The sequence below is a fragment of the Python bivittatus genome, unplaced genomic scaffold, assembly GCF_059951505.1.
Source record: "Python bivittatus isolate LINGU-HERP-01145 unplaced genomic scaffold, Pbiv_v1 ctg000580_np1212, whole genome shotgun sequence".
Taxonomy (NCBI): Eukaryota; Metazoa; Chordata; class Lepidosauria; order Squamata; family Pythonidae; genus Python; species Python bivittatus.
Genome location: NW_028277087.1, coordinates 9,117,410 through 9,137,225, shown reverse-complemented (window position 1 = coordinate 9,137,225; position 19,816 = coordinate 9,117,410). Strand labels below are relative to the sequence as shown.

The window sequence follows — 19,816 nt, the reverse complement described above, 5'->3', positions numbered from 1 at the left end:
ATTTGGTCTTTCATAAAAGGCCAGTTTGGTCTCTTCAGTATTCAGTAAGTCTTCATGGTATACTAGCTTCAGTTCATCTTCTTCACTGTCCTTCAGATATTCTTCTAATGCTCTTTTTTCCTTCTTCAACTGTCTGGTATACTTGCAACATTCATGCCTACCAATGCTCCTTGGTAAGTAGAGTCTGTCATCATTGCTGCATGGATGAAGGACATGATTCATTGTCATTATTTTTCTGGTCTTCCTATCCAGGACATCTAGTTCTGCTTGAGTCTAGTCCACTATTCCAGCTATATATAGATAGACTACTGCAATGCGCTCTACGTGGGGCTACCCTTAAAGAATATCCAGAAGCTACAGCTGGGCCAGAATGCAGCCGTGCAGGCTATTTTTGGAGCCCCAAGGAGGGCCCATGTAACACCACTGCTCCATGAGCTGCATTGGGTACCAGTTTGCTTCCGAGTCCAATTCAAGGTGCTGGCTATCACCTTTAAAGCCCTACATGGCATGGGGCCAGGTTACCTAAGGAACTGCCTCTCCCCCATGACTTCAACCCGTCCCACCCTATCACACAGAGAGGGCATGCTTCGGACCCCCTCAGTAAAAGAACTCCGATTAGTGGGGTCCAGAAGGCGGGCCTTCTCTGCGGTAGCCCCTGCTGTTTGGAACATTCTGCCCCCGGAGGTGCAGTTGGCCCCCTCACTCCTGGCCTTCCGTAGGGCTTTGAAGATCTGGTTCTGCCACTTGGCCTGTGGCGGGGAGGGAATACTTCAAGTGTGGGGATGGCTAGCCCCATAGAGGCCTGCTGTCTTCAGCCCCAGATTCTTCATCTCTTGGACTCTCCTTTTCTTTTTAGTAATGTTTTTAAATTGATGTTTTATGTATTTATATATATTTATGGTTTTAATGTTTGTGTGAATCACCCACAGTTCCCCCATTGGGCAGAGGAGAAATTTAATAAATAAAATAAATAAAATAAATGTATCTAATGACTGGAATTTCCCAGGTGTTAAGTGCCTTGATGGTATTTCCTCCACTGAGTTTGGACCTTAAGATCTTCTTCACTCTCATGATGTATTTACCCCTAACCTTCTTCTTGACTTCAATGTGCTTGATGTTGTAAGCTTGAAGGATGCCCAGGTATTTGTAGTGATCTTCATTCAGACTCTTGATGTTATTTCCATAGGGCATCTCGATGCCTTCAGTTTTCACTATTTTTCCCATGTTGATGGTAAGGGTGGCATATTTGTCCAGTCCAAATTCCATTGCAATATCTTGGCTGTATATTCAGGCAGTGTTGAGTAGCGATTCTATTTCAGAGGGTGTTTTTTCCCAGCCATGTGGTTACTCCAGTGATTTGGAACATTAGTAAAGATCATAATTTCTCATAATGAGGATAAGCTTGGGCTAACTGGGATTTTAGAAGTTGAAACCAGGAATAGAAATTGCATTTGGGAAATAGTACTGGACTAATAGTGGGGTGGGAGTACACAGGCTTCTCAAAAAGTTGTCACCCATTTCAGAGACAGATTGATTGCCCAGTAGTGATGCAAAGAGAAAATTCCACCCAAGTGATTATTAGAAAAGCATTCAGGGATGAAACTGCCAGAACCCAAATGCATTTTCAAAATTCATATCTAGGCTATAATCTCATTTGGAAGACTATATCTCAAAAAAAAAGATATTAGAGAGTTTGGAGAGGAGAGTGCAGAAAAGGACAATGAAAATTAATAAATACATTAGTGTCCAAAGACTCCATCTGGTTTTGCTGCAATAGAATAACACAACTTGTCTCTGAAAATTGTTGCAAAATGACCAGGGGATTGGAACCTTGCCCTGTGAGGAAATTTATTTTATTGTTTTGAATATTTATAAGTTGCCTAGAGCCACAAATGGGAGTGGTATATACATTTTTCAAATAAAGCTTTCAGTGTTGGTTTTAAAAGTTACTAATGAGTTAGAGAGAGAGAGGGATGGATGAATGGACAAAAGTCTTTTGCATAATACTGAAACTCTTTATGGTCTTCTAATGAAACATATTGGTAACAGGTTTCATAGAATCATATAAGGTAAAGATCGAATTGACCTTTGAGAACATTTAGTCCAACTCCCTTCCCAGTGCAGGAATCTACCACTACATAGCATCCTTGATAAATGGCCTCCACGTAGCCACTTCTCAACATAGTTTGTTCCATTGTTGAACAGTTCTTACAATTAGGAATTTTTTCCTGATATCTGGCTGAATTTTATTTCCTTGTAATTTAAGCTTATTGTTTCCTGTCCCAATTTCTGGAATAACTTTGAAGAATTCTGGCCCGTCCTCTGCATGACAGCCTTTCAGATACTTAAGGGCAGCGCTCATATCTCCCCATAGCCTTCTCTTCTCCAGGCTAAATGTACCTAGTGCCTCCAACCGTTCCTCATAAGTTTTTCAGGCTCCTTATCATATCTTTAGCTTGGTTGTTATCCTCTGGACACACTACAGTTTGTCAAGGCCCTTTCTAAACTGGGGAACAAGCTAAACTTCTGTTGATACAGCTTAGGAGTGCATTTGCTTTTGTTGTAGATATATCACGCTCTTGGTTCATGCTCAGCTTGTGTTCTGCCAAGACACCCAGACTCTTTTTACAGGAATAACTGCCCAGTATGGTCCCCTCTATCCTACACTCATGCCTTTGAGTTTTGGGAGCCAAAGTAGGACTCTGCATTTGTTCTAGTTGAAATGCTGATTTCTGTCCATTGTTTGGGCTTGTTAAGATCCTTCTGAATCTTGATATTGCTCTCCAAGGTGTTTGATGTCCCTCCTATTGTTGTGTCATCTGCAAATTTGATATTTTTTCCAACTCCTAGCCCAAGTCATTTATTCAGGGAAACAAAGGGCACTATGCTTTCATAGAACGCTGAATCAGCTTATGAAACTCACTGACACAAGGTGTGCTGATATCTTTAAAAAGTGGAAAGGACAAATACATGGAAAAAAGCATGTCAGTATAATCCTTTTAGCCACATGGAAGCTCCTTGCTTAGAAGCAGCCTAGCTCAGAAATGCCCATCACTGTCTTAGAAACTTCCAGCTGGCTATTTTAAGAAGCCACATAGCAAGACTAGATGGGTTGATGCTCTTATATTCTTAAGCTTGGGAGTGCATAGGGAAGCTTTGAACATGACTAACTGTTTCATTGTTAAGGAGTGTCAATTAATTAAAAAATAAAAATAAAAAAATAAGCTAGTAAGATTTCCCTGTGATGCAGTGGAACAATTTCTAAGACTGTGTTCCTTGGAGCCCAAAGCAAGACTCCCCTGATGCTTGCTGTTGAAGATTCAGCCCCTAGGATCAGCCCCTTATGCATACCCCCCTGTAGAAGTCAAGCCTCCAAGTAATCAGATGTGCTGCTGCCATGATAGGACCCTTTGCGGTGTCAGTGGTGACCTTCAAGTGGCCATTTATCTGCAACAGGATGGGCTTTTTTTCTTTTGGAGTTTTCTGAAATGTGTATGCATGGTGAATGTAGCCTGCTGGTTGGGATGAGGGGAGTGATATTTTAAAAATCTGCCCCAGCTAAGGGGATGGGCACCCAGCGCACCTGCTCATTTCAGTCCCCTGGTGTAACAGGAAGCAGCCCTTGAAACGGCAGCTTAACCGGCTTCTTGGTTTCACATGTAACCTGATACGCAAATAGCTTTTCAGTTCCTCAATTTTTATTATCTTTTTCCCCCAGCCCTCCCTTCTGATACCTGAGCTTTTGAGCAATAAATATTATAATATTTTGGCTGTTACCACCAGTACAAAGAAAGACGTGATGTCCATATTATGGATTTTATTCTTGTTGCCTTTTTGTTTCACCTTCTTTTCTCTGTGGACTTGAAAAGATGCCCTTAGAGCAATCTCTGGGCTGTTAAATCTGAAACAGATTAAGATATTCAAATTCTGCTTGCTGTCCTGCTTTTTTCTCATTAGAAAAACAGGAGATGGGAAGCTAATGGCCTTTTATTCACTGGAGGGCTTGGATTTTTCAAAAGAGCCTGTTTGGTGCTTCTCTCAAAGAGCTGCTGTTCTATTGTCTTTTCAGTTAAAATGCCTGCTTGGCCCAGTGGCTCATTCAGAAATATGAAAAGGGGACGTTCCACTGCTAGCAAAAATGGAGCCAATTCTTTACACTTAACAGCTCTGAAAGTAAACAGCAGTGAATGAAAAAGAATTGCTATTTGGATGTTTTGGGTAATGCTGGCTCTGAGTTGCTCTTTCTGGAGAAGACCAATGAACAGTTGTGATATTCCTATAGAGTAGCAGCAGGAAACCTCCTTCTCCAAGATTTGAGTGCGGTGGTCAGATGCTTGAATAATTGCACTGGGTAGGGTGACACCCCCCAGATAGTAGGGCTAAAGTGTAGGCATTATACTATCCACTTTCTCCTTCATGCAGTGTGTCCCTACTGTCTCAGGACAAGGCTGTTGGGAAAAAAAGGCTGATTGGATATATATGGTCCCCCCATCTCCTTGCATAGTGGCTGCCATTATATTGCCTTATATTCTCAGTACTGTTGTGGCATCATCCTGCTTGCAGTCCTTCTATAGCCAAGCATATCATTTTTGCTCCAGTGCATTGATGCTGCTCTCTCGTAGTGTTCAGAATTTATTACTTTCTTAACAGTTGTCACCAAGACCCTTATTTTCTACTTTCTCTCCACTGAATGATTATTAAGCATTTTCCACCTGTGAGTAGTAAAGTATCAAAACACACACCGGGTGGAAATGAAGGGAGCACATCTAGGAGATGTTAGGTTGGGCAAGACAAATCTTAAGTATGTGCATTGTCACATGGTAATGCATGTTTGTAAACACATGTATCACGATATGCTCTTTCATGGACGACCAGCTTTAGTTGATTCTCCACAAGCATAATTTAGCTTCTGTGTAACATGAGAAGACATTCCCTTCATTTCTCAGCTATGACTTTATACACATTTGTAAACTAATAAAAACTTAAAGGCAGCATGTGTAGGCCTGTACCCCACTCTCATTACATCCTCACAACCACCCTGGAAAATAAGCAGGCCCAGGCAAAGTTGACAGCTGTATTGAGCTTTAACCCAGGCTTTCTTCCCCATCTCATACTCTTAAATTTATATTGCCTGGCTCTTAAACAATCTGTGTACCAAGCAGTCTTGAATGGGGCCCTGCCAAATTCTTGCTATTAGTAGATTGGGGGGACTAAACAAAAGCTTATTTACTGATATATTTCACATTTCTCCATTCATGCTAGGGACTTAATCATGTGCTGTCTCCATAGATCATATATTTCCCTTCAGTCCTGCTTCCATTTTCATATTCCTATTATTTATCAGTTTGAATGAATTTACTTCATTGAAGATTATGGGCTGTAATTTACTACACTGATCTAGTGAGGGTTGATAGACAGATTTTTTCAACTTCTCAGTCTTGAGGGGGGTGGGAGAGAGGGACTATACCAGTCATCCAGTGAATGTCTGTGGCTGAGAGGGGCTAGAATCTGGGTATCCCTGCTCTACCTTCACCACTAACTACACTGGCTCTCATCCATTTTCATATATGCATAGTGTGTGCACACGCACCCATAGCATAAATATACATATTGAACTTTCCACCTGTAAATATACGTTCTTCCTTTATGCCGAAGACTTTTTTGGTTGGCTTTAATGCTACCTCTTCCCCCTCCGGTTGTGTTCCTCCTTTGCAATGTCAGCTGGCCAGGCACTCAAAGGCAGGCGTTTTTGCACTTTTCCCCTGATGATCAGCCATGTGTCCTTCGCATGTTTGTGGGGGTTTTTTACATTCATCTGTTCGACAAATTTCCTTTTGTTTCAAAAGTCCAGTCGTTCATGAAAAGTGAAGACTCAGAAAAGTGGGAGGGAAGAGAGAGAGAGAAAGAGCAAACACATCCAGGAAACGGTTCTCATAAATCACCAGTTGGAATTAAACCAGTTCAGAAACAGAAGGAACCAGTGAAGCTGGTTTTTTTAACCAGATTGAATGGGTAAATGACCCATCTCTTTCCTCCTCTCTTCTGCAGCCTGATAAAAGTTAGGATTACAGGGTAGAACTGACGTCAGTGTTAAGGCTGGAAAATAGGGTTCCTGAGCTATGAACAGACTCCTTGTTTCCTGTGCAGTGGAGGATTGACCAGAAGCAAGGGCCTTTTTTATCCAGTCTGTTTCTGCAGCACGCGCATGCGCGCGCATACACACACACACTTTTATATCCCTTTATTTCCATGAGATAGGCATGGCACACATTCTTTCCCAACCTGGTGCTCTTCAGATATGTTGGAGTTCAACTCCCCTAGTCTGAACAGCCAATGGGAGTTGATTTGAACACTTCAGGATGGCACCAGGTTGCAAAAGACAGAAAGATTTCTATGATTCCAGAGGATTTATGCTCTAGCACAGCTTTTCCTCAACCTGGCACTTTCCAGATGACTAGGGCAGTGGTCCTCAGTGTGGGCCATGTGATCCCCAAGGGGGGCACACCATATTTCTAGACGGCCACAGACATTTATGGTATAGTTTAGATTAATAAACAGTGCGGATGGTAATTCTTATTTCTTTCTTTTATTTATATGTCATATGTATATCACCGCCCAACTCCCCCACAAGGAGGGACTCTGGCGGTTCACAACAAAACAATTTAAAATCAGTAAAAACATAAATAATACAAATATAAAATACAATTATTAAATACACTAAGATCCAAGAGATGGTGATATTATTTCAGCCTGTGACCAGATAATATCGGTCAAAGGTAAGACTAGCTGGAAAAAATTACCTTTTTTCCAGCTATCAGCAACTATGAGGGGGATCACAGTGGTAAATGAGTCTCAGAAAAGGGCCATGAACAAGAAAGTTTGAGAATCCTTGGACTTGGGAATGCCAGTCTCCAAACCCTAGCTAGCATGTCCAAAAGAATCCCTTGGAGAAGTAATTCCATCATGATCTCAGATATATTGATGTTGGAAATATGAACCTTCTCTTTGGATTGTTGAAGCTCCTATATTTTATTGGTGTGCAAATCCCAGTTGGCCAAGTTTGATGGGATTTATCGTTTAGAGTATCTACAGAAATCTATGTTGGAGAGTGCTGGGCTACTAGGCACAATTCTGAATGTTAATGGGATTATTCTTTTAAGCTCAAAGTGTATAGTATCAAGGGGCTGCCAGATCTAGGCACTGGTTTGTTTCAGGCAGAGTGCAGAGGCCCTCCTGTTTGTCCCATCCACAGGGGCTGGATTGATCAGAAAGGGAGATGGCTTTCTAAATGTTTGCATTCAAGTTGTGGAAATCTCATTTCCATAACTTGGTGTGTGTTAGTACTCTGCTCTTGCTGTGTTCTTACAGATGGTGGAAACTTTCCATTTTGTTTGGTACAAAACTTCTCTGCTATCTGTTGCTTTATTTGCTGAACCAGTCTGTTTTATCATTGCTGTTATTAATATGGAAACGTATTACATTTTGGAACTGGTTTTAAGTTCATTTAACACAATATATTCCACTATAATGAGTATTTTTACTGTCTTTTTCCAAATCTCCGAGAATCTTTCCACTGATACATTCTAGTGAAATTATCTAGTTAATTTTTTCAGATGAGGTGGGTACTACAGATTGGACCTACTGAAGATTGTAACCATGTGCAGCATCAAAATTTATGTGGGGTGGTGTGATGAGGACAAGTTGAGGCCATCCAAGCTCAGCAGCTGGTCCAGCAAGGAACATTCTTGCTGATTGAAGGCTATTAATAGTTGGGAATTGAGAACAGTGGGGCACACATGTTCTACACATCAGGGGCAGAGCATTCCTGCATGCGAAGGGAATTGTTGCACCAAAGGATCTATATGATATACCAATGACAAAGCAGTTGCTCACTCAGCTTATGCAAAGGAAAAATGTGCTCCAATTTAGTTGGCGTGTAATGGAACGCATGTTTTTCTTGTCAGCAGGTGGTCCAATTTTTTTTTTCTTTTTTCTCAATTTCACATTGTGTTTGAAAACTATCAAAGAAAGATGGCTCTGATACAGACTGTGAAACTGACAGTGGCTTGTAATAGCCAACAAGAGGTCTTTTTGTTTTGTTTTTGTTCTATTCCTGCAGTGATAAAAAAATTCTAACACTCCTAATGTAGCAGATGGAATTAATACCCAGGGCAGAAAAACAGATTCTGTTTATTTCTTTGGCTGTATGACATTGCCTCCCATGTATTCCAAGACACAGATCCTTCAGTCTAGCCTGGACCATGTTAAAATTCAGCTTTTTCATTGCTGGCATCCCCCCCCCCCCACACACACACTTTTTATTTGTCCCTCCTATGTTGTGATGTGAGTTTTCCAGAGAATTTTGAATTGGAAAGAAAACTTTTTAAAACCCTAAATGCATGTCTTCCAATCTTGCCCTCCTCTGGATCCATCAGATTATATCTCTCATTTTCCCCAGCTGACTAATATTTAGCGTGTTTGGTAGTTAGGGAGAATGCAGGATTGTAAGCAAGACCTCTGAAGAATATAGGCCAGGAATGCAAAAAGTATGGAATGGTAGTCTCTTAGAGCCCACCAGCCTCCCTTTTAGGGCCCCAACCCCCATCCAAAGTGGATAGGGCAATCATTTGGGCCTTCTTTTTTGCAGTTTTCAGGACCTGGGGGTGGGATTATGGGACAAAGGGAAGAGATGATCTGATTGAGCTCATTCAGTTCTTATATGATCTACATTTCCTTCCAGTTCATCTTGGCGAACTTTTGCTAGGACTTCAAAATAAGAAATTATCTGTATGTGGCATGAGTTCAGATAAAACATGCATACATCTGTATGTGAATGAAAACCTTTTTCAGAATTGGTTTATATTCCAATATAGCGTTATTGCTGATGATGCGTTTTCTTTATGCTTTAGAGAAGGTTGGTTGGTTCTTCTAAGATATGCTTTTCAACCAAATTATTTTGCATTTCCTGATTTTTAAAGGGACATGAGTATCATTACGCTATAGCAAAGGGATTGGCATCCTTTTTCTTATTGAAAGCCAAAACAAATGTTTAAATAATTTTTAAAAGATGAAATCATACAGGATTGCCAGACATTTGGGATTTAAGTCATATCTTGTGTGATTTCTGAAGTCTTGCATGATATATAGTGAAAAATAGTGAAATTTTGTGAGATTTGGCAATCCCATAAAGTGTTTCAATATTTTAAAAATATACTTTGATTTCAGGATGCCACAAGTGCCCTCTAGGAATGTTGCAAATGCCATATTCCCCACAGATAATCACATTGCTAACTCCTTCCATAGCAAATAAAAGAGAAGGAATATGCATGGATATTGTTTATTCCAAAACCTTTGCAGCTGTTTCCATCTTAACTAAAGAGTTTGATCTAGACTGGCATTTCTGTTAATTTATAGTAGCTTTGATCAAACAGTAACAAGCTACTCTGTGATTAAGTGGCTGGGAGGGGTGCCTTTTATTTGTTGGAATTTCTAATATTTGAAAGTATGAGGCCCTGTGGGTAGTCTTTGCTGAGGTTCACAGAACTAGCTATGCAAGATATCCAAAATGGACCAAACAGAGGACAAAGTGGGACCTGTTTATTCTGTTACTTTGGCTGTCCCTTGAAAGAAAGCAGATTTCTCTTTGCCGGTTGGCTGGGAGGAAAGAGGAGGAGGAGGAGGTCCTAGAAAGCAGACGAGAGTGGTTAGAAAATTGGCTGGGTGCCTCGTGCGTGTTTGTCTGCTGTTATCCTGGTGACTCCATTGCTCATGCCATTGCAAATTGCTGACCTTGCAGTTTGTAATAGCTGCAGAATGTCTCATTAGAAAAAGGAGTTTAGTAGGAGTCGAGGCTTAGCTAAATTGCTGCAACCTCTGAGCCAAGCCAGGGAGTGCAGTTTGTTTTCAAAAAACCCTCTCTCCCTCAGTACATGCACACAAGCACATAGAAACCTAGAAACTTAATGGGGTTATTTTCCACAAAGAAAGACATGATTCTCAAGAAGAATGAAATCTGTGATTAGTTTTCATTCCCGCAGCATTTATAGCAACTGCTCTTAACAACAGATTTACCCCTGGGTGCCCTGCTTATGTGCTTGCTTCAATGTGCTGTGATGATGGGGCTTGTCCATACTATAGAAGACATATTGGAGAAGTTGGAGAAAACTATCTGAAACAATTATATTTTTGTCTCCTGATTTTTTTCTTTCTTTTTTTCCTATCTCTCGCTGCAGTTATATGAACTTGATGGAGATCCAAAAAGGAAGGAATTCCTGGATGACCTCTTCAGTTTTATGCAGAAACGAGGTGAGCGTCCTTTCCTATTTACAGGGCATGCTGTAGATTATCTTTTAGAGCTCTTTCTAAATTCAGAGACAGAGAGAAGGAGAGAGTGGCAGATTCCCCCATATCCATAATCGGATGACTCTTCCAGTATTAGGGAAGGAAAGTAGCTTTGCATGTAGAAGGTTCCCCCCAACCTGGATTCCCAGATTTAAAAGATCAGATGGAAGAGATGGGAATGGCCTCCATCTTCTTGATCCTGACGAAGATGCTGCCGGTTAAAATACTTAGGTTAAAAGAGCAGTGAACTGACCACAGATGGATGGATGAATAAATTTGTGCTTGATACATCTGCTGACCCACTCTCATCTGAACCGTGGTAAGTAAGTAACTGGCCAGTAATCCAGCACCAGACTCTTGAGGAAGCCAAGGTGGGGCCCAGTTGTTCCAGGAGCAGCCCTCTTAGGCAGCATCTTTAACATATGTATGATGGCTGGCAACATGGGTAGGTTTTTGTTTGTTGTTGTTGTTGTTGTTGAGTTTCAATTTTTATTGATTGATTGATTGATTGATTGATTGAGTGGCTCAATTACAATCAGAGCTGCTGTTGGCTGAATGGGAAAGGCTTAGCGATCCTCTCTTTTTGTCCCCATTTCTTCCTCTCCCTACAGTATACCTGTAAGGGTGGCCAGGGGGTGGGTATAATCAGTGGGGAAACAAAATCAAAATTTAAACGGTGTGGCTAGAACAGGCCCAGTTTTGCACTCTGCCTTACCTGCATTTTCTCCAAGATTCTAAGGTTCATAAAGCAAACAAAATTTAAATGGCCTGGCTTAGTATGTTGTCTGAATGGCCTCTCCCTTGCATAAGTGCAGGCTGTGGTCTTTGTCAATACAGTGAGCCTATGCTAATGATCATATTCGGCTGGTGAGGAATTATGGAATGTTTAGAAAAACTTTAACTGCTCAGAAATGTAGAGAACTTTCACCATACAGAGCCTTAGAAAGGCTGGGATTTGTGCTATTGGTAGGAAGAATGCCCAGCTACGGAAAAATGTCTGGTGTCATTGCACTCTTGGCCACTAATTGTGCTTATATAAATTGCATGTTGTAAATAAAGACTTGCATTCTGTGTAAATTCTGTAATTACATTCTGTAATTATTCTGGTGTCCAGTCAGTTCTTGTTCCACTTAAATTTCAGACCAAAATCTAGATTCTACCATGAAGCAAATTTTGTGTCTCAATTCTATTTTCTAAAATGGAAATAATGCAACTTCACCATACCATCTAATCACCAATTTATTGTTTTGAACCTGGTTAGATTAGTGAAAGAAATAAAGAATTGTTTTTTTAATAGTAATTTTATCAAGAATTACAATTAAAAAGATAAACACTAATACAAATTAAAAGAAATAAAAGAATAAAAAGAAAAAACAAAGATAGAAAAGAAAGAAAAAATAAGAATATAGTAAAGAAAAGGAAAAGAAATATATAAAGAAATGACCTCCCCCTTCATCACAACAAGTATAAACTATTTTAGTAGCTCACCGCCTTCTCTTAAAATACAACAAATGATCTCTTCTTCCCATATCCCATCTCTTATCTATAAACAAATCCTTAAAGCCATGTTGTTCAGTCCTGGTCAGCAAAAGTCCACTAAGGGTTACCAGAGATAGCAACATATCTATTTTAACCTTGATGAAATAAACCAACTTTATATTCTTTCCTTTTACTTTTAACAATCTTTATCTTTAGTCCCTTCAAATAATGTCTTAGAACTTGATTTCTTTTCATTTTTTCTTTGTCCCTTCTCAGAGAATTCTTCAAAGCTTTAACAAGTATCTTTTGTAAATCCAGTATAGGAAAGTTATCCAGGTCACTCTTTGAGTTTGTTATTTGTATATCCCTTTTAATTATTAAGATATCAGCCGGTTTCATTTGTGTATCCAGTGTAGCATCTTTTTCCATATCAGTCTCATTTTTGTCTGGTAAAACTTGTTCCTCTTCCATAATATCTTTTAAACACAGTCTATCTATAGAGGCAGACACTCTTAAAATTAACTTCTGGATCCATTGTTCAAAAATATCCTTCAATATAGCCAATGTTAAAATATTTTGCTCCATTCTGTATTAGTAAGCCAAATTTAAGTGTTCTTCTCCTTTAATTGTAATCTTTAGTTCATACTGGTTCCCTCTAGTGTCCAACCTTCAAAGTCTCATCATGGTTTTTTTTTTTTAAGAGAATTCAAAACAAAAGCATTTTTCCATGGGAAGGATTCTTAAAATTAATTCCAAAATCTTATTTCAAATCCATCTGGACTCTTAGTCCATTTGTAACTTTACAAAATCAAAAGCAAAAGGGTGATTAAAATGTTGATTTTAAGTTACTAAAATTGTTTATACTTGTGATGAAGGGGGAAGTCATTTCTTTATATGTTTTCTTTTCTTTTTCTTTACTATATTATTTTTTCTATTTTATTTTTCTGCACCATCTATTTTTTCTTTTTATTCTTTTTTTCTTTTAATTTGTATTAGTTTTTATCTTAATTGTAATGTTTAATAAAATTATTATTAAAAAAAGGGTCTCATCTGAAAAGCCGTTAACAAGCAATTTCCAAAAGCGATTAGAAAAGGAAGTATTCGAACCCGGTAGTCCATTGAAAGGTGCTGACTGCGGTTTGAGCAAAGATGGTGTTCCCTCATTTCCCAGAGCTGTAAACCTGCCAGAGACTCTTGTCTTGTGGTCTCCTTCTGAGGAACAACTGTCTGGAGCACCTGTGGGCAATCTCATGTCCTCTCCTTATCTGGAGAGGAATTAGGAAGAGCCGGTCTACTCTCTGGCTCTTCATTCTTCCCTGGTCGTTGGCTCCGCTTTGCCATTTCTTCCCTGGAAGTCAAAGAAATGAAGAATTCAAAGAGATCCCCAAATTGGTGAACAGAGAGAAGGAACACTCAGTGTGAGGTGCTGCTACATGGAAAGGATTGAGATACAGTATTCCCTCATTCTACATTTCTGTAGATTTAAGAACAAGCTTTTCTGATAATATGTTCTGTTTCTTCTTAATAACAGTTTTCAAAACTGGGAAATCTGATTCAGCGTTAAATTCTTGAAACTGCTAGATATACAAAAATGCAAAACCTGAGTAGCTTAGGTGGATTCTTCATGCTGCATCCTACATATAAGCACTAAGCAATGTAATTGGAGAATTTGTGGGAAGGAACAAAGGATGGACATTGAGAAAGTATTCAGAAATTGCAAGTAGGCATTTTGATTCAATTAGCGGTATAAGACTTTTTGAAAATCTAAGGGCCATACTGTCAGGTGGTAAATCTAAGACATTTGGAGAGCAGCAAGTTGGGGAATGCTGTCCTTGAAAGATTGTAAAAATAATGAGCAAGTTTTCCTGACCAGAAATAATGAGCAATTTTCAGGCTACATGTTAAAGGAAGGGGATGATTGGAGGTGGCAGGGCCAGTGGAAAGAATCCTCATCTGCAGCTTGTTACAGTCTTTGGGATAGGATACAGGAAGCATTTTGCAGACTTAATTAAATTAGGTTTGGGCCTAATCTTAAAAAGGTCTCTGGTTGCAGCAAGGCATGCTGGAAGACATAACGGTCCCTGTGCCTTTGAAAATATAAATGCCAGCAATGGCTTGCAGCTGGCTCCAGCACTAATTGGAAGATAGGGGCCCCTTGGGCATGTGAGACAGAGAGAATACAGAAGACGTCAAGAGAGGTAGGGGCTTTTTGCTCACAGATCTGGAAAGTTGAATTTTAAATGAATGCTAAGTATAGTTCTGTTTTTTCAAATTATGTGTAAATAGAGGTACCAAGTTAGTTGGAGAGAAAATTGTCTCCCAGGTGAGTGCCAGTAGTAAAGGAAGTACCATTATTGGAATCCAATAATGTTCTCTATCCTGATGCCCTCCAGGTGTGTTGAATCCCAGAATTGCTAGAAGGCATAGCCAAAAGGCTTTGCCTGCAGGGGATAATGGGAGTTGAAAAACACCTGGTTGTAGTACACTGTTGTAGGTGCGCCTGAAGCAAGTCTGGGACTTCACTGGGTCTCCCCTCCTTGTTTCATCACCACTGCTTAGTTGTTGTCATGAGTATAGCCTACATGTGTTATTCCAATTAGAGAAACCTGTTATTATTCTTATTAGTGTTAAGAACATGTAAAGTGATAGGGCTCCTTAAACTTTGAACCCGATGAGGCTCAAGAGAATTGGGTCAAGAGCAGAGAGGGGAGGGAAGAGGAGAGGATCTGATTGGGCAGGGCAGCTGTTGGAACTAAGCATCATTTTAAAGCAAGGCTTCTTCCTCATCTTCTGCTAGAAACTTCTCTGTACTTTAATGTCCATTGCAAAATATGGCCTGGGAATTTCAGAGCTGAGTATGCTGGTGATATTACAAAGACTCTTCAGTGAGCTGCATTCAGACATGGTGCTAAGTCAGGAACAAACAGTTCTTTATTTATTTTGCTGCTATGCGCCTCATTCTTTAAAATTTGCTTCACAGAAAATCTATCTACATGCTAAGAGTTGACATTGACTAGATGGCACATAATCATTTTAGGATTACTGGGGTCATAACAGGATTATCAGTGGAAAAGGTGAAGTTAGATTTGTTTTCCCCTGTTGGTGAGATGTAGTAAAATAGATGGGTTAAGCCTTTAACATACCTATTTCATTTAAAAAAAAAATTATTGTGCCCTCATTATTCAGTAATTTGCTCTCAGCTATTTGATGGTGTGATCCTTGGTGGTTTTTAGACTTTGAAAAAAAGATCTGGGCCATCCAGTACTAACAGCTCTGCTTGTTGAACAAGCCATAGTAACTTCCTTTGCATAACCTAGACCATTAACCTTGGTTTATAAGCCACAGTGGCTACGTTTGCAGAGAACACCTCACACCAAAGTGCAGTGTATAATCCAAGCCAAAAAATGCCTGAATACATTCCCTGTTACCTGATAGATCCTAGATGAGCTGATCAACAAAATGTAGCTGGTAATGCCAGCAGAAGGATTCTCAGTCTGTTGACAAAGGCAGGGAGGGGAAAGATTTGCCCTAAGTCAAGGAATCTGGTTGGGATGAGGGGGAAGCAGATGGCCTTGGCCAGCCCGGAGAAAGTGGGGGAGGGGGGGTTCTTTGTGTGGAATGTAAGAAGTCACAAAAGGAGGTGGGAGAGCAGGGAAAGGAAATTGCAGGGATGTTTTTTGGAGGCTTAATATCCTTTGAGGAGCTCGCCCACCCAGCACCAAGCCATCTAAGCAAACAATGGTGAGGTGGCCTAGTATGTCCTGAGCTGTGTGTGATGGGGAAAGGGAGGGGCATACCCAGGGGGTGGTTGGGGGGACACACAGAATGGCTGCATGAACAGTTGTCAACATGTTTTCGAAGCAGGAAAGGAGCACTAAGCTAAATGGCTGGAATTCCTGGAGGATATAGCAGTGGTGCAGTTTAAATCCCGCCGAAAGAAGAGGAATGACCGTGATGATTCCAGAGCACCCAGTGCTCTGAGTTACCCAAGAGCAAATGCTGCAGTGTACCAGCTTGCAGGCCACAAGTACCTGCAAATCTGGGCATTCTGTGTACCAGCACCTCCCATATCCCAAAGCAAGAGGTGTTTTCATCCATGCAACTTGCATCATACAGTTTAGATGTATTAGTGGGACAGAATAAATAACTTGCATTTATTCAGTTGATATACCACTTCCCTATCAAAACCATTTCTAAGTGAAGGTATCTTTACCCTCACTGAATATACAAAATCCACTGATTTGGAGATTGGTGATGATGTAAGCTGGGTTCATAAGCCATAAGATAGTTTGATTGGTTTTGTCATAGGTATAAATATAGTAATTGCACTTTGTGTATTATGGTTTATGGCACAGCGTGATGTATGAGCCAAGCTGCTATGGGTTGTTTGGCAAACTGGGCAAAACAAAAACAAGTAACACTTATTTAGCGCAGTGCTAGCCTAGACATAAGGCTTAGGCCAGCTTTCCTCATCATAGCATCCTCTGCAGGCACTGGACCCCAATTTCCATTTCCTCTGGTGTAATCCATCAAGGAAAGTACTGGCTGGAGATGATTGAAATTATAGACCAACCTACTGGGAAACTACCAAACTGAGAAAATCCTGGCTCACTGAGTTACTAAGCAGCCCCAAGGTTGCTTCTTCCAGACAACCCCAATGACAGAAATAAGTTGCTTTTACAAATAGCAACACTAACACCAGAAATACCTTCACCAGCTATTGCCTTGGGTCACAAAACACACTAGATTACGCTAATAGCTAATACTGCGCAGAATCTGTGTCAGGCATATACATTTCAATAAATAAATAAATAAATAAATAGGCTTATTTGTTTTTTTGGCTCCATTCACTTAACGTGGGGAAGGCCATCCTGTTAAAGGCACATTTAAGTCAATCTACTTAGTTGTAACGTGTTATATGAAGATAGCAAATGGAGTTTTGTTAACCTGGGTTTAATATGTTGTGTGAACCCAGCCATTGTTTTAAGCCAGGATTTAATGATGCCTTAGTGAATGAACTATAATTGTTTGGGTTTATGCAACACACCAAGCCCAAACCAGACAAACTACATAGTATAATATTGGAATCAGAATACTGAAATGTTACATCCATCATCTTTAGCATTGGGACCTGCACTTTGTGACTGTCTTCATTTTTGTACAGGAAAGCAGTGTATAAAATAGTTTTCTGCACCTGCACAAGCAGCTCAGTTTAGTGAGCTCTACATAGCTCTTTCCTTTTTCAGTGAAATCTTGCCTTTTTCTACCTGTAAGCATGTAGGGCCAGCTAAGTGATCAGCAAATGTAAATCTAGGTGGTGGTAGCAGAACAAGCACAAAACCAGTTAGGGGAGTTTTCTAGAAAGCTGATGGTGTGGCAGGAGGGGGGAGGTAGAATCAACTCTAAAAGCAACTCTTTTTATTTTGGGTGCCTTTTGCAAATGTGAGAATTCTCAGATGCCTCTTCTCCTGGTGAGAGGGTGGTGGCCGGATTTCTCTCTGCCCGTGTGTTTCCTAGCAGTCATGGAGGGGAGCCCTGCTGCTGGTCCCATTCTGCAGACTGAAGTAGGAAGGAAATTCCTTCACTCAGAAATGCCTCCTAGGATTTGAGCCCCAGCTGCTCTGGCTCAAACAGATTTTACTCCCGGAAAATGTGCCATGCCTTCCTGCAGTAAAACTATGCTACACAATAAGGTGTTTTTCTTCCCTTTTTTTTTTTCCTGTTCAAAATTGTTCCTTTTCGTTTTAAGGAAGCAATAAATCAATAAAAGGAGAAATCAATTAAAAGGGAAAGAGATGGGAATGAGAAGCAAACAAAATGTTCTGAAAGACGGTTGTGCCTTCTGTACTTTTCTTGCTTTGCCTGTCTCATGGGAGGGTGCTGGGTCTTCCCCTCTCTGCTATCCATGAAGCAGCACTCCCCGTGGCCCCCCCTCCCGGGATGATCAGGCAGCTTAAAGAGGCCAGATCATTCTGGCCCCCAATTGCTGTGCCTGTAGTCTGGGATAGCCTGTCACATCCATGTGATACATCCCTAAAACTCTTGAAATCCTGACTATTTGGAGATATACACTGCAATCCTGCTGATGTGGTCTTTAAAAAATCCATTCAGCTAAATCCCCTTTGCTGAGTAGAACCACCACAAAGCTGATAAATGACAGCAAACAATAACATTCAATATATATATTTTTTCCTTCTAAAAAAAGGAGAGTATGGCAGCAATAAATAGAGCCTTTGTTTTAAAACACAGTATATAAGTGTTTAACATCTTACAGGCCAGCTGGTGATGGTAGTGGTAACAACTCATTTCCCATAGCAAAGGTTTCCAAAAATGTAGAGGGATCACAAAAGAAAGCCTTGTCACTGATCCTTTCCATTTTCACAGCCTTCAGTGGTTTGGAAGAGAGCAGAGCCCCATGGTTAATCCTAAGGATCAGGCCCACTTTTATAATTGCAGGCATTTATTTTTGCATTTGTATCCAGCCTTTTCTCAAAGAGCTTAAGGAAGCACTTCTTATTTTATCATCACAACAACCGTCCTGTGGGATAGGTGACTGATCCAGAGTCTCCCATGAAATTGAATGGGGAAAGAACCTGGCCTTCTCCAGTCTAACAACTTAACCACTGCATTGCACTGGGCTTTCTCCTATCTGGTGAGTTAAGGACCTAGGACAATCTCCAGATAAACCATACTGTCTCTCAGGTTTCATGGTCTGAAATTGTTTAGAGGTAGTCATTTCCAACCTGGTACCTGATGGATGTATTAGATTACGGTACCCATCATCCCTCTACCATGACCATTGGGAGCATGAATGTGATCATTTTCCAAAGCCCTAGAATCCAAATTTGGCCTTTTCCTAAACAATTTGATGGCTAATGCATTTAAAACATGGCATCTCCATCCTTTAGTGAGAAATTCCTCACTTCAGTTGTCCTTAGAGGCCCAACAAGCCATAGTAACCAAGAATCCAAAGAGAAGGTGATGAATCTTAGTTTTCCAAGCAGTTTGTCTACCCTCAGAGCATGAGACCTATCAGCATCCCCTTCCCCCCATTTCAGAATTATTGGGACCACTTGCTTCCAAGGACAACATCAATTATTGGGACCAGGTGCTTCCAAGGACAACATCAATGCCTTATACTTCAGAGGGATTTAAGCATCCATCTCATCCCTTAAAATTCTGCCCCTCCTCCTAACCAGATCCTGGCCCCATTCACTTTTGGAGTGTGGCCCTTGGCATACTACACAAAACATTGTGTGCTGCTGAGCTGGACTAGGGTCTTTGTCAGGCTATTGTCTAATTGGATAGAAAATCTCTTAAAGACCAGAAAACCTTCTGGATCCATGGAAAGTGGTCTCTTCCTATTCTGCACAGTCATCCTGTAATCCAAAACTGATTGCATAGGAATTTGTCCAAAAAAATAGGGTTAACTCAGCTATAAAAGGTTACGTGAGGGTTCAGCCTTTAGTTTCCCCCACAGACTTTACAGTACATCAGTTTTTAAAAAGTATGTGCCTGGGCTTCATGAATGCTTGAAAGCATGGATAAGATGAAGGGAGAAGAAAGGGTTGAGTAATATCAAAGTTCGTTGGCAAGGCTTCAAAGCCCCCCAGGCCAATGCCGGTCCTTAAATTTAAGGCATGAAACAAGTTTTGTAACTTGCATAGTTTCAGAAATCTGCGGAGTTCACCTATTCCTGCTTGTTGCTCAGTGTGGGTTGTTCTTGGAACATTTTTTTTCTTTATCATTATGGCTTAAATAAATGCAGACTAAGCAAAAGATACTGCTGATAAACGCATTGAACATCATAGGAACCTGGAGGCTGCTCAGCCTAGTAACACTTGAAGAAAAATCCCAAACATGGAGATAGCAGAGGTTCCTGTTTCTACTGAGCAGTTGCTGAGGACGGATTTAAATGAAACAGCCTTTTCAAAATAGTGTAAGGCAAGCCAAGTGTCTCAGAGGTCCACATGTGCTGTGGAAAAGAGTGGCATCT

General features: G+C 40.5%; 1 protein-coding gene across 2 annotated transcripts in view; it reads left to right on the top strand.

Moving 5' to 3' along the window:
* The window catches only part of ARID3A (AT-rich interaction domain 3A), a 75,556-nt gene that overhangs the window by 36,222 nt on the left and 19,518 nt on the right, over positions 1-19,816 (top strand). For both annotated transcript variants that reach the window (XM_088149537.1, XM_088149538.1), the window contains exon 4: positions 10,233-10,305. In XM_088149537.1, the coding sequence (XP_088005663.1) occupies positions 10,233-10,305 (73 nt within the window). The remainder of the gene's footprint in view (positions 1-10,232; positions 10,306-19,816) is intronic.